Genomic DNA, 16,712 nt, shown 5'->3' with positions numbered 1-16,712 from the left:
TCTCGCAGCATGGAAGGATTCAACACATCCTCCACTGGAACCCAGCATCTCTCCTCCGGGCCATAACCCTCCCAGTCCACGAGGTACTGAAGGCCCTTCACCCGATGTCTCGAATCCAGTATGGAACGAACGGAGTAAGCCGGGGCCCCCTCAATGTCCAGATGGGGCAGAGGAACCTCCCGCACCTCAGACTCCTGGAGTGGACCAGCCACCACCGGCCTGAGGAGAGACACATGGAACGAAGGGTTAATATGGTAATCGGGGGGAAGCTGTAACCTGTAACACACATCGTTCAGTCTCCTCAGGACTTTGAATGGCCCCACAAACCGCGGACCCAGCTTCCGACAGGGCAGGTGGAGGGGCAGTTTTTGGATCGAGAGCCAGACCCTCACTGCGGTGACGGTCTGCACCAACTTTCTGGCTGAAGGTGGACATGGGCGGCGTCCCATGTTTCTTCCGTGCGCCGGAACCAGTCGTCCACCGCAGGAGCCTCGGTCTGACTCTGATGCCAAGGAGCCAGAACCGGCTGATACCCCAATATACACTGAAATGGAGAAAGGTTAGTGGAGGAGTGGCAGAGCGAGTTCTGGGCCATCTCTGCCCAGGGCACGAACGCCGCCCACTCCCCTGGCCGGTCCTGGCAATAAGACCTCAGAAACCTACCCACATCCTGGTTAACTCTCTCCACCTGCCCGTTCCTCTTGGGGTGAAAACCTGAGGTAAGGCTGACCGAGACCCCCAGACGTTCCATGAATGCCTTCCAGACCCTTGATGTGAACTGGGGACCCCGATCAGACACTATATCCTCAGGCACCCCGTAGTGCAGGAAGACGTGTGTAAACAGGGCCTCCGCAGTTTGTAGGGCCGTAGGGAGACCGGGAAACGGGAGGAGACAACAGGACATAGAAAAATGATCCACAACGACCAGGATCGTGGTGTTTCCCTGTGAAGGTGGAAGATCGGTGAGGAAATCCACCGACAGGTGCGACCACGGCCGTTGTGGAACGGTTAAGGGTTGTAACTTACCTCTGGGCAGGTGTCTAGGAGCCTTACACTGGGCGCACACCGAGCAGGAGGAAATATAAACCCTCACGTCCTTAGCTAAAGTGGGCCACCTGTACTTCCCACTATGACAGCGCACCGTCCGACCGATTCCAGGATGACCAGAGGAGGGTGACGTGTGGGCCCCGTGTGGGAGTGGGATCCGTGGGCCGCTCCTCTGTGTCATACAGCCGGGACAATGCGTCTGCCTTAATGTTCTGGGAGCCTGGTCTGTAAGAAAGGGTAAAAACAAACCGGGTGAAAAACATGGCCCACCTTGCCTGGCGAGGGTTCAGTTTCCTCGCCGCCCTGATGTACTCCAGATTGCGGTGGTCAGTCCAGATGAGAAAACGATGTCTAGCCCCCTCAAGCCAATGTCCCCACGCCTTCAGGGCCTTGACGACAGCCAACAACTCCCAGTCCCCCACGTCATAGTTTCGCTCGGTGGCTTCGGTGGCGTACCCAAGTGCTGAGAGAGCACAGCTCCTATCCTATCACCTCCACTATGAACACCAAAGAGGGATCTTGATGGGCCAGCACGGGAGCCGTGGTAAACAAAGCCCTCAGGTGACTAAAAGCCCTGCCCGCCTCAGCTGACCACTGCAATCTGGAGTACGGACCCCCCTTCAGCAGTGAAGTAATGGGAGCCGCTACTTGACCAAAACCCCGGATAAACATCCGGTAGTAGTTGGCAAACCCTAAGAATCGCTGCACCACCTTAACCGTGGTGGGAGTCGGCCAATTACGCACGGCTGCAATGCAGTCACTCTCCATCTCCACCCCTGACGTGGAAATGAGATACCCTAGGAAGGAGACGGACAGTTGTAAAAACAGGCATTTCTCAGCATTGACGTACAGGTCATGCTCCAATAGGCGACCAAGCACTTTGCGCACCAGGGACACATGCTTGGCGCGTGTAGCTGAGTATATCAGAATGTCATCAATATACACCACTACACCCTGCCCGTGCAGGTCCCTGAAGATCTCATCTACAAAAGCTTGGAAGACTGATGGCGCATTCATCAACCCGTACGGCATGACGAGGTACTCAGAGGTGGTACTGAAAGCCGTCTGCCACTCGTCTCCCTCTCAGATACGCACCAGGTTGTAAGCGCTCCTGAGATCTAGTTTGGTGAAGAAGCGTGCCCCGTGCATTGACTCTATTGCTGTGGCTATGAGCTGTAGCGGGTAACTATACCTCACCGTCATCTGATTCAGATCCCGGTAGTCAATACACGGACACAGACCTCCCTCCTTCTTCATAAAGAAGAAACTCGAGAAGACGGGTGAAGTGGAGGACCGAATGTACCCCTGACGCAGGGATTCTGAGACATATGTTTCCATAGCCTCCGTCTCCGCCTGTGATACACGTGACTCCTGGAAAGTGTAGTGTCTAACAGGAGATCTATCGCACAATCGCCCCGTTGATGAGGTGGAAATTGAGTCACCTTCTTTTTAGAGAAGGCGAGAGCCAAATTGGCATATTCAGGGGGAATGCGCACGGTGGAGACCTGGTCTGGACTTTCCACCGTAGTAGCACCAATGGAAACCCCTAAAAACCTACCTGAGCACTCTCGCGACCACCCCGTGAGAGTTCTCTGTGGCCAAGAAACAGTGGGGTTATGACAAGCTAACCAGCGTAGGCCTAGCACCCCGGGAAATGCAGGAGTGCAGGAGTGCCAATAAGGGAAATACTATTTTTTTCCGTGTGACCCCCCTGCGTCACCATGCCCAAAGGAGCGGTGGCCTACCTAATCAACCCTGACCCTAATTGTCGACTATCTAAGGTGTGAACAGGGAAGGGCACAGCCACGGGAACAATGGGGGTCCCTAAACTATGAGCTATCAATGAAATTCCCAGCCGCCCCTGAATCTATGAGCGCCTTATGCTGGGAACGCGGGGAAAACTCAGGAAAAGTGACAGACACAAACATATGTGCAACAGAGGACTCACCTGGGGTGACGCCAGAGCGCCCTGCCTGCTGCCTTGCTTCCCAGAGGAACCAACCCGGCGCCGACCAGCAGTGTGACTTCTGCGGCCACAGATGGTGCACAAGCGGGAACCCACTCTGGTCTCCCTGCGCACCGCCCCTCCCATCTCCATGGGTATCGGAGAGGGGGTGCTGGAGGATGGAATCACTAGACCCCGATCTGGACGTCCGCGGGTAGCCAGCAGGTTGTCCAGCCGGATGGACAGGTCCACCAGCTGGTCAAACGTGAGGGTGGTGTCTCTGCAGGCCAGCTCCAAACGGACGTCCTCGCGCAGACTGCAGCGGTAGTAGTCGATCAGGGCCCTGTTGTTCCATCCCGCGCCGGCAGCCAGGGTCCTAACTCCAGGGCAAACTCCTGTGCGCTCCTCGTCTCCTGCCTCAGATGGTAGAGGCGCTCACCTGCCGCTCTGCCCTCGGGTGGGCGGTCGAAGACTGCCCGGAAACTCCTCAGAATGATCCGACGCTGCATCTCCCTCTCTCCACACACTTTTATTTATTATGTAACTTTGGTTTTGGAGTCATATTAAGTCTGTTAAACTATTCCATTTATACCAAGTTTGATTCTCCTGCGCCTGACTTCCCTGCCACCTACACACACGACATTACAGAATCTCTGCCCTATTATGGAGTCAGCAGGAAAAGGTACCCGGCCATGGAGGTGGAGAAGGATCATGTGTATCAAGGCCCACTCCAGGGCTTTCCCGGTGAGAACGAGGGCAGACACCTTCTCACGATCCGATGGAGCTGGGTGGACCGTGGCCAGGTAGACAGCTTAGTTGGAGGAGGACCCTGGCAGTAGGCAGCACTCCCGTCGTACACTTGATACACATGATCCTTCTCCACCTCCATCATGACCATGGTCATGTCTCTCAGTTTAACCATGGTCATGTCTCTCAGTCTGACCATGGTCATGTCTCTCAGTTTAACCATGGTCATGTCTCTCAGTTTAACCATGGTCATGTCTCTCAGTCTGACCATGGTCATGTCTCTCAGTCTGACCATGGTCATGTCTCTCAGTTTAACCACGGTCATGTCTCTCAGTCTGACCATGGTCATGTCTCTCTGTCTGACAAAGGTCATTTTACACTAGTTCTGAGAATGGTCATCTCACTTAGTCTGACCATGGTCATCTCTCTCAGACTGACCATGGTCATGTCTCTCAGTCTGACCATGGCCATGTTTCTTAAGGTGACCATGGTCATTTCACTCAGTCTGACCATGGTTTTGTCTTTCAGTCTGACTATGGTCATGATAATCAGTCTGGCCATTGTCATGTCTATAAATCTGACCATGGACATGTCACTCTCAATATGACCATGGTCATATTACTCAGTCTGACCATGGTCATGTCACTCTCAGTCTGACCATGGTCATGTCACTCAGTCTGACTATGGTCATATTACTCAGTCTGACCATGGTCATGTCTCTCAGTCTGACCATGGTCATGTCTCTCAGTCTGACTATGGTCATGTCTCTCAGTCTGACTATGGTCATGTCTCTCAGTCTGACTATGGTCATGTCTCTCAGTCTGACCATGGTCATGTCTCTCAGTCTGACCATGGTCATGTCTCTCAGTCTGACCATGGTCATGTCTCTCAGTCTGACCATGGTCATGTCTCTCAGTCTGACTATGGTCATGTCTCTCAGTCTGACCATGGTCATGTCTCTCAGTCTGACTATGGTCATGTCTCTCAGTCTGACCATGGTCATGTCTCTCAGTCTGACTATGGTCATGTCTCTCAGTTTAACCATGGTAATATCTCTCAGTCTGACCATGGTCATGTCTCTCAGTTTAACCACGGTCATGTCTCTCAGTCTGACCATGGTCATGTCTCTCAGTCTGACCTTGAACATGTCACTCAGTCTGACCTTGGTTTTGTCATTCAGTCTGACCATGGTCATGTCTCTCAGTCTGACTATGGTCATGTTACTCAGTCTGACCATGGTCATGTTACTCAGTCTGACAAAGGTCATTTTACACTAGTTCTGAGAATGGTCATCTCACTTAGTCTGACCATGGTCATCTCTCTCAGACTGACCATGGTCATGTCTCTCAGTCTGACCATGGCCATGTTTCTTAAGGTGACCATGGTCATTTCACTCAGTCTGACCATGGTTTTGTCATTCAGTCTGACTATGGTCATGATAATCAGTCTGGCCATTGTCATGTCTATAAATCTGACCATGGACATGTCACTCTCAATATGACCATGGTCATATTACTCAGTCTGACCATGGTCATGTCACTCAGTCTGACTATGGTCATGTCTCTCATTCTGACCATGGTCATGTCACTCTCAGTCTGACCATGGTCATGTCACTCAGTCTGACTATGGTCATGTCTCTCAGTCTGACCATGGTCATGTCTCTCAGTCTGACTATGGTCATATTACTCAGTCTGACCATGGTCATGTCTCTCAGTCTGACCATGGTCATGTCTCTCAGTCTGACCATGGTCATGTCTCTCAGTCTGACCATGGACATGTCTCTCAGTCTGACCATGGTCATCTCTCAGTCTCAGTCTGACCATGGTCATGTCACTCAGTCTGACTATGGTCATGTCTCTCAGTCTGACCATGGTCTGACCATGGTCATGTCTCTCAGTCTGACTATGGTCATGTCTCTGGTTTAACCATGGTCAGTCTGACCATGGTCATGTCTCTCTTTAACCATGGTCATGTCTCAGTCTGACATGGTCATTTCAGTCTGACCATGGTCATGTCTCTCAGTTTAACCATGGTCATGTCTCTCAGTCTGACCATGGTCATGTCTCTCAGTCTGACCATGGTCATGTCTCTGAGTCTGACCATGGTCATGTCTCTCAGTCTGACTATGGTCATGTCTCTCAATCTATGGTCATGTCTCAGTTTAACCATGGTCATGTCTTACCATGGTCATGTCTCAGTTTCAGTTTAACCATGGTCATGTCTCTCAATCTGACCATGGTCATCAGTCTGACCATGGTCATGTCTTTACTATGGTCATGTTCCTGACCATGGTCATCAGTGACCATGGGTGACCATGGTCATGTCTCTCAGTCTTACCATGGTCATGTCTCTCAGTTTCATCACTCAGTTTAACCATGGTCATGTCACTCAGTCTTACCATGGTCATCAGTCTTACCATGGTCAGTCTTACCATGGGTCATGTCACTCAGTCTTACCATGGTCATGTCTCTCAGTCTTACCATGGTCATGTCACTCAGTCTTACCATGGTAATGTCACTCAGTCTTACCATGGTCATGTCACTCAGTCTTACCATGGTCATGTCACTCAGTCTTACCATGGGTCATGTCACTCAGTCTTACCATGGTCATGTCACTCAGTCTTACCATGGTCATGTCTCTCAGTCTTACCATGGTCATGTCACTCAGTCTTACCATGGTCATGTCTCTCAGTCTGACCACGGTCATGTCTCTCAGTCTTACCATGGTCATGTCTCTCAGTCTGACCACGGTCATGTCTCTCAGTCTTACCATGGTCATGTCTCTCAGTCTTACCATGGTCATGTCTCTCAGTCTGACCACGGTCATGTCACTCAGTCTTACCATGGTCATGTCACTCAGTCTTACCATGGTCATGTCACTCAGTCTTACCATGGTAATGTCACTCAGTCTGACCATGGTCATGTCTCTCAGTCTGAAAATGGTTATGTCAATCAGTTTGATCATGGGAATAGATCTCTCTCTCTGCCCATGGTCATGTCACTAAATCTGACGATAGTCATTTCACTCGATCTGACCCTGGTCATTTTCATTCTGTCTGACCCTGGTCATTTTCATTCAGTCTGACCCTGGGCATGTCTCTCTGCTCTTTTTTTGTGTTCTTTTTCGATCTCTCGCAGACACTCAGTTGCTCTCTCTCCATCTCTTTCAGACACTCAGTTGCTCTCTCTCCATCTCTTTCAGACACTCAGTTGCTCTCTCTCCATCTCTTTCAGACACTCAGTTGCTCTCTCTCCATCTATTTCAGACACTCAGTTACTCTCTCTCCATCTCTTTCAGACACTCAGTTGCTCTCTCTTCATCTCTTTCAGACACTCAGTTGCTCTCTCTCCATCTATTTCAGACACTCAGTTGCTCTCTCTCCATCTCTTTCAGACACTCAGTTGCTCTCTCTGCCTTTCACTCCCTCCATTTCTCATTCTTTATCTCTCTCTCTGCCTTTCACTCCCCCCATTTCTCATTCTTTATCTCTCTCCCTGTCTTTCACCCCCCTCTCTCTCGCTCTCAAAAACTCTTCTCAATCTTCAGAGTACAATACCCATCTCCAATAGACACTATTTCAGAGAGCCGAGTAGAACCCATCTCCAATAGACAATATTACAGAGAGCCGAGTAGAACCCATCTCCAATAGACAATATTACTGAGAGCCTTAGAGAACCCATCTCCAATAGACAATAATACTGAGAGCCGAGTAGAACCCATCTCCATTAGACAATATTACTGAGAGCCTTAGAGAACCCATCTCCAATAGACAATATTACTGAGAGCCTTAGAGAACCCATCTCCATTAGACACTATTTCAGAGAGCCGAGTAGAACCCATCTCCATTAGACAATATTACTGAGAGCCTTAGAGAACCCATCTCCAATAGACAATAATACTGAGAGCCGAGTAGAACCCATCTCCATTAGACAATATTACTGAGAGCCTTAGAGAACCCATCTTCAATAGACAATATTACTGAGAGCCTTAGAGAACCCACCTCCAATAGACAATATTACTGAGAGAGAGACACTATTTCCGAGTAGAACCCATCTCCATTAGAACACTAGACAATTTCAGAGAGCAATAGACAATATTACTGAGAGCCTTAGAGAACCATCTCCAATAGACAATATTAGAACCCATCTCATCCAATAGACAATATTACTGAGAGCCTTAGAGAACCCATCCAATCTAATACTGAGAGCCAATAGACATCTCCATAGACAATATTACTGAGAGCCTTAGAGAACCCATCTCCAATAGACAATATTACTGAGAGCCTTAGAGAACCCATCTTCAATAGACAATATTACTGAGAGCCTTAGAGAACCTATCTCCAATAGACAATATTACTGAGAGCCTTAGAGAACCTATCTCCAATAGACAATATTACTGAGAGCCTTAGAGAACCCACCTCTCTCTGAGATGATTGCCTTTGAAAAGTAATTCTAAAAACACACTTTAAACCACATTAGCTGTATTCTGTTCTTCTTTCCAACAGGACATCATAATTATCTCTGTGCCGGTCGAAACGACTGCATCGTGGATAAGATACGGAGAAAGAATTGCCCTGCGTGTCGCCTGAGGAAGTGCTACCAAGCTGGGATGATGCTCGGAGGTACCTTTGTGGTCATGTCTCTCTGTCTTCCTCTTCTACTAAATGAATGCCCTCCTCACCAATTATCTAGAGAACATCACATTAAAGGGGTTACAAATGAACACTCTCTCATCTCAAGCAGGAGTCACACACTTCGAAATCATAATTTCCAGTCAAGGAGAATGTTGAAATGGCCTTTCAGATAACACACAGAGACCAAACAAAATCATCACACCCTGTCATTACTATCGGAAATGTTCTTTCCCTTCGGATATTACCTTTTGGATGTTTAATGAACTACAGATGTAGGATCTTAATTTGATCACCCTGTTGCAGGAGAACTTTCCCACAATGCATGACATTTTATACTTGTAATGTATTTGTAGTTTAAAAAGGCTTCTGAAGTTTGTAATGTCCACTTTGAAATGTTCAGGCTTGATTTTCCCTAACGGAAAATGTAAATGAATTATAAACTACATAATAATTCACTGTTGCTGCAGGATTATCTTCCTGCTGTAGCAAATTTGGCTCAAATTAAGATCCTACATCTGTATGGTAAAAACAGTTTATTCCAAAACTAAAGTGCTCTTGTAATAGCCTTTGTCTGACCTTTTATTTGAAACATTTTATGTGTCATGGGTTATTGAGGAGGAGGTGTTATATTACGGGTTGTTAATCAGTCAACCGTTCAAGGCCAGTCATCCAAAATTACAACTTACAGAAAAATAAATCCATTACAGTAATTATTTAGTAGCCTTTTTATTTTATCCAGACAAACTAAACCTGAAAACAATATTCTTTAAAACATTTTTTTTATATCTTTTAACTTTGGCCTCAGACAGAATATCTTATGTCAGCCGACACATCACATCTTAATGAGGCATGCTTAAGCATGCTTCTTATTGAAGCATTTCATAGATGTTGAACCCAGTCTTCATTTCATTCAGCCCCGTACCAATGTCTACATACAGTATGTGAATAACAAGTGTTCCTTGTACTCTTCACATGTTTTAACTGACCCTTGTGGTAATTATTGTCACAGGGCGGAAGCTGAAGCGTTTTGGGGCCCTGAAGGCAGGCCCAGCCTTGATGTTCCAGGGGGCCTTATCAGCCCTGGGAGATGGTCTGGCCCCAGCCTTGATGTTCCAGGGGCCCTTGTCAGCCCTGGGGGATGGTCAGACCCTGGCCTCTCTACCCTGCATGCCTGGCCTCAACGAGCTGCAACTCTCCCCTCAGATCATCAGCATTCTGGAGAGCATTGAGCCTGAGGTGGGGTCGGAGTTTCTGATTTAGGGGGGGGGGATCCTAACCTCCACCTAAATCTAATTGTAACTTAGTCATGCATTGAAGTCAAAAAGAGACTAAGGGAAAATATGACTGAAGGACAAGTTAGGTTTCATATTCATCATAGGCACCTTTGGCTTTGTATTGTCCTGCCGGAATTGTTAGCTAGATTACTTGTTGGTTATCACTGCATTGTCGGAACTAGAAGCACAAGCATTTCGCTACACTCGCATTAACATCTGCTAACCATGTGTATGTGACAAATAACATTGGATTTGATTTGATTTGGTGACAATGGATCGACATTCAGGGATCAATCATGTACCCCTCTGTCCGTCTACCAGGTGGTGTACTCTGGCTATGACAACTCCCAACCTGACATGCCACACCTCCTCCTCAACAGTCTCAACAGACTGTGCGATAGACAGCTGTTGTGGATCGTCCGGTGGTCCAAGTCCCTGCCAGGTAATAAAACAGTGTAATGATGTGTGTGTGTGTGGTTTATCAATGTCTGAGAATGTCCTGAGAGACAGACTGTGATTCATCTGGTGATCAAGTAACAGCAGGAAGAGGGTCAACTGGTTTGATATCCTATCTTGACATCTGCACACCATTCACACTTCATTAAACTGATGTAAAACTGGATCCAAGTTAGGATTTGGTCCATATGAGTTCCTTTACTGGAGTCAACCTGTACCACATTACAGACAGCAGTAGGAGCATGCAGTCGCCTTGGCCAGGTCTGCCAGGTAACAGAATAACTGTATTCAGGGTTGACTTATGATATAAGTCTATTGTTTGCTTCCCAAATAACACACTATGCCCTATATAGTGCACTAGTTTAGACCGGAGCCCTATGGCACCCTATTCTCTATATTGTGCACTAGTTTAGACCAGAGCCCTATGGCACACTATGCCCTATATAGTGCACTACTTTAGACGAGAGCCCTATTGGCTAGGCCTCCTCAGGGCCAACACACTCACCATGGTCTCCATGGTCACCACAGCGAAGGTCAGCGAAGGTCTCACTCCCAAACGCTGGCAGGCAGAGATACAGCCAGGGAGACCATGTGGAAAGTACGACCAATCCTTTCTTCTCTTTTCACACCCTTTATAACTAAACACCCTTTATAATTACTGGTGACCTCCTAAACACCCTTTATCACTACTGGTGACCTCCTAAACACCCTTTATCACTACTGGTGACCTCCTAAACATCCTTTATCACTACTGGTAACCTCCTAAACACCCTTTATAACTAAACACCCTTTATCACTACTGGTAACCTCCTAAACATCCTTTATCACTACTGGTAACCTCCTAAACACCCTTTACAACTACTGGTAACCTCCTAAACACCCTTTATAACTAAACACCCTTTATCACTACTGGTGACCTCCTAAACACCCTTTATCACTACTGGTAACCTCCTAAACACCCTTTATCACTACTGGTAACCTCCTAAACACCCTTTATCACTACTGGTAACCTCCTAAACACCCTTTATCACTACTGGTAACCTCCTAAACACCCTTTATCACTACTGGTAACCTCCTAAACACCCTTTATCACTACTGGTAACCTCCTAAACTTTATCACTGGTAACTAAACACCCTTTATCACTACTGGTAACCTCCTAAACACCCTTTATCACTACTGGTAACCTCCTAAACCCCCTTTATCACTACTGGTAACCTCCTAAACACCCTTTATCACTACTGGTAACCTCCTAAACACCCTTTATCACTACTGGTAACCTAAACACCCTTTATAACTACTGGTAACCTCCTAAACACCCTTTATAACTAAACACCCTTTATCACTACTGGTAACCTCCTAAACACTGTATGTCATGTCATGGTAATCCATGTACTGTAGAATGTCATGTCATGTCATATAGAATCCATACTGTATGTCATGTCATATAGAATCCATACTGTATGTCATGTCATGTAGAATCCATACTGTATGTCATGTCATATAGAATCCATACTGTATGTCATGTCATATAGAATCCATACTGTATGTCATGTCATATAGAATCCATACTGTATGTCATGTCATATAGAATCCATACTGTATGTCATGTCATATAGAATCCATACTGTATGTCATGTCATATAGAATCATGTATGTCATGTCATATAGAATCCATACTGTATGTCATGTCATATAGAATCCATACCGTATGTCATGTCATATAGAATCCATACCGTATGTCATGTCATATAGAATACATACTGTATGTCATGTCATATAGAATACATACTGTATGTCATGTCATATAGAATCCATACCCTATGTCATGTCATACGGAATCCATACCCTATGTCATGTCATATAGAATACATACTGTATGTCATGTCATATAGAATCCATACTGTCATGTATACATTTAAGTCCATACTGTATGTCATAGAATCCATACTTATGTCATGTCATATAGAACCATACAATGTCATGTCATATAGAATCCATACTGTATGTCATGTCATATAGAATCCATACTGTATGTCATGTCATGTAGAATCCATACTGTATGTCATGTCATATAGAATCCATACTGTATGTCATGTCATATAGAATCCATACTGTATGTCATGTCATATAGAATCCATACTGTATGTCATGTCATATAGAATCCATACTGTATGTCATGTCATATAGAATCCATACTGTATGTCATGTCATATAGAATCCATACCGTATGTCATGTCATATAGAATCCATACTGTATGTCATGTCATATAGAATACATACTGTATGTCATGTCATATAGAATCCATACTGTATGTCATGTCATATAGAATCCATACTGTATGTCATGTCATGTGGAATCAATATTGTATGTCATGTCATATAGAATCCATACTGTATGTCATGTCATATAGAATCCATACTGTATGTCATGTCATATAGAATCCATACTGTATGTCATGTCATGTGGAATCAATATTGTATGTCATGTCATGTAGAATCCATACTGTATGTCAAGTCATGTAGAATCCATACTGTATGTCATGTCATGTAGAATCCATACTGTATGTCATGTCATATAGAATCCATACTGTATGTCATGTCATGTAGAATCCATACTGTATGTCATGTCATATAGAATCCACACTGTATGTCATGTCATATAGAATCCATACTGTATGTCATGTCATTTAAAATAATCTTTGTGGACAGAATACCTATGTAAAAAGAACACAAGTAACATGTCACAAACCTTGTTTGTAGCCTGAAAGTACAAGGAGTGGCATGTTAGCACCAAACAGGTCTGGATTTCAGGCTACCTGCTTTCTATGAAGTGATCAATATAAGTAGAAGATTGAAGACAAAGAAAGGGAAGGCCAGTTCCCATAAGGAGAGGTAATGATTTGACAGGAAGCGAAGGCTAGTTCCCATAAGGAGAGGTAATGATTTGACAGGAAGGGAAGGCTAGTTCCCATAAGGAGAGGTAATGATTTGACAGGAAGGGAAGGCTAGTCTTATAAAGAGAGGTAATGATTTGACAGGAAGGGAAGGCCAGTCTTATAAAGAGAGGTAATGATTTGACAGGAAGCGAAGGTTAGTTCCCATAAGGAGAGGTAATGATTTGACAGGAAGCGAAGGCTAGTTCCCATAAGGAGAGGTAATGATTTGACAGTAAGGGAAGGCTAGTTCCCATAAGGAGAGGTAATGATTTGACAGGAAGGGAAGGTTAGTTCCCATAAGGAGAGGTAATGATTTGACAGTAAGGGAAGGCTAGTTCCCATAAGGAGAGGTAATGATTTGACAGGAAGGGAAGGCTAGTTCCCATAAGGAGAGGTAATGATTTGACAGTAAGGGAAGGCCAGTCTTATAAGGAGAGGTAATGATTTGACAGGAAGGGAAGGCTAGTTCCCATAAGGAGAGATAATGATTTGACAGTAAGGGAAGGCCAGTCTTATAAGGAGAGGTAATGATTTGACAGGAAGGGAAGGCTAGTTCCCATAAGGAGAGATAATGATTTGACAGGAAGGGAAGGCTAGTTCCCATAAGGAGAGGTAATCATTTGACAGGAAGGGAAGGCCAGTTCCCATAAGGAGAGGTAATGATTTGACAGGAAGGGAAGGCCAGTTCCCATTATGGTTGACCAGAGATATATCTACCATTATGGTTGACCAGAGATATATCTACCACTATGGTTGACCAGATATATATCTACCATTATGGTTGACCAGAGATATATCTACCATTATGGTTGACCAGAGATATATCTACCATTATGGTTGACCAGAGATATATCTACCATTATGGTTGACCAGAGATATATCTACCATTATGGTTGACCAGAGATATATCTACCACTATGGTTGACCAGAGATATATCTACCATTATGGTTGACCAGAGATATATCTACCACTATGGTTGATCAGAGATATATCTACCACTATGGTTGATCAGAGATATATCTACCACTATGGTTGACCAGAGATATATCTACCACTATGGTTGACCAGAGATATATCTACCACTATGGTTGACCAGAGATATATCTACCATTATGGTTGACCAGAGATATATCTACCATTATGGTTGACCAGAGATATATCACCCACTATGGTTGACCAGAGATATATCTACCATTATGGTTGACCAGAGATATATCTACCATTATGGTTGACCAGAGATATATCTACCACTATGGTTGACCAGAGATATATCTACCATTATGGTTGACCAGAGATATATCTACCATTATGGTTGACCAGAGATATATCTACCACTATGGTTGATCAGAGATATATCTACCACTATGGTTGATCAGAGATATATCTACCACTATGGTTGACCAGAGATATATCTACCACTATGGTTGACCAGAGATATATCTACCATTATGGTTGACCAGAGATATATCTACCATTATGGTTGACCAGAGATATATCTACCATTATGGTTGACCAGAGATATATCTACCACTATGGTTGACCAGAGATATATCTACCATTATGGTTGACCAGAGATATATCTACCATTATGGTTGACCAGAGATATATCTACCATTATGGTTGACCAGAGATATATCTACCACTATGGTTGACCAGAGATATATCTACCACTATGGTTGACCAGAGATATATCTACCATTATGGTTGACCAGAGATATATCTACCACTATGGTTGATCAGAGATATATCTACCATTATGGTTGACCAGAGATATATCTACCATTATGGTTGACCAGAGATATATCTACCACTATGGTTGACCAGAGATATATCTACCATTATGGTTGACCAGAGATATATCTACCACTATGGTTGACCAGAGATATATCTACCACTATGGTTGATCAGAGATATATCTACCACTATGGTTGACCAGAGATATATCTACCACTATGGTTGACCAGAGATATATCTACCACTATGGTTGACCAGAGATATATCTACCACTATGGTTGACCAGAGATATATCTACCACTATGGTTGACCAGAGATATATCTACCACTATGGTTGACCAGAGATATATCTACCATTATGGTTGATCAGAGATATATCTACCACTATGGTTGACCAGAGATATATCTACCATTATGGTTGATCAGAGATATATCTACCACTATGGTTGACCAGAGATATATCTACCACTATGGTTGATCAGAGATATATCTACCACTATGGTTGACCAGAGATATATCTACCATTATGGTTGACCAGAGATATATCTACCACTATGGTTGACCAGAGATATATCTACCATTATGGTTGACCAGAGTATTATCTACCATTATGGTTGACCAGAGATATATCTACCACTATGGTTGACCAGCGATATATCTACCATTATGGTTGACCAGAGATATATCTACCACTATGGTTGATCAGAGATATATCTACCACTATGGTTGATCAGAGATATATCTACCACTATGGTTGACCAGAGATATATCTACCATTATGGTTGATCAGAGATATATCTACCATTATGGTTGACCAGAGATATATCTACCATTATGGTTGACCAGAGATATATCTACCATTATGGTTGACCAGAGATATATCTACCATTATGGTTGACCAGAGATATATCTACCATTATGGTTGACCAGAGATATATCTACCATTATGGTTGACCAGAGATATATCTACCATTATGGTTGACCAGAGATATATCTACCATTATGGTTGACCAGAGATATATCTACCATTATGGTTGACCAGAGATATATCTACCATTATGGTTGACCAGAGATATATCTACCATTATGGTTGACCAGAGATATATCTACCATTATGGTTGACCAGAGATATATCTACCATTATGGTTGACCAGAGATATATCTACCATTATGGTTGACCAGAGATATATCTACCATTATGGTTGACCAGAGATATATCTACCATTATGGTTGATCAGAGATATATCTACCATTATGGTTGATCAGAGATATATCTACCATTATGGTTGACCAGAGATATATCTACCATTATGGTTGACCAGAGATATATCTACCACTATGGTTGACCAGAGATATATCTACCATTATGGTTGACCAGAGATATATCTACCACTATGGTTGACCAGAGATATATCTACCATTATGGTTGACCAGAGATATATCTACCATTATGGTTGACCAGAGATATATCTACCATTATGGTTGACCAGAGATATATCTACCACTATGGTTGACCAGAGATATATCTACCATTATGGTTGACCAGAGATATATCTACCATTATGGTTGACCAGAGATATATCTACCATTATGGTTGACCAGAGATATATCTACCATTATGGTTGACCAGAGATATATCTACCACTATGGTTGACCAGAGATATATCTACCATTATGGTTGATCAGAGATATATCTACCATTATGGTTGACCAGATATATCTACCATTATGGTTGACCAGAGATATATCTACCATTATGGTTGACCAGAGATATATCTACCAATATGGTTGACCAGAGATATATCTACCATTATGGTTGATCTACCACTATGGTTGACCAGAGATATATCTACCATTATGGTTGACCAGTAGATATATCTACCACTATGGTTGTCAGAGATATATCTACCATTATGGTTGACCAGAGATATATCTACC

The 16,712-nt window shown here is 44.2% G+C and overlaps 1 protein-coding gene across 1 annotated transcript in view; it reads left to right on the top strand.

Annotated features, from left to right (window-relative positions):
- The window catches only part of pgr (progesterone receptor), a 49,546-nt gene that overhangs the window by 23,185 nt on the left and 9,649 nt on the right, over positions 1-16,712 (top strand). Inside the window, exons 3-5 of the mRNA XM_065024147.1 lie at positions 8,244-8,360; positions 9,382-9,608; positions 9,968-10,088. Of these exons, the coding sequence (XP_064880219.1) occupies positions 8,244-8,360; positions 9,382-9,608; positions 9,968-10,088 (465 nt within the window). The remainder of the gene's footprint in view (positions 1-8,243; positions 8,361-9,381; positions 9,609-9,967; positions 10,089-16,712) is intronic.

Source organism: Oncorhynchus nerka, linkage group LG11, assembly GCF_034236695.1.
Source record: "Oncorhynchus nerka isolate Pitt River linkage group LG11, Oner_Uvic_2.0, whole genome shotgun sequence".
NCBI lineage: Eukaryota > Metazoa > Chordata > Actinopteri > Salmoniformes > Salmonidae > Oncorhynchus > Oncorhynchus nerka.
Note: the sequence above shows the minus strand (reverse complement) of the source record. Positions and strands in the feature narration are given on the sequence as shown.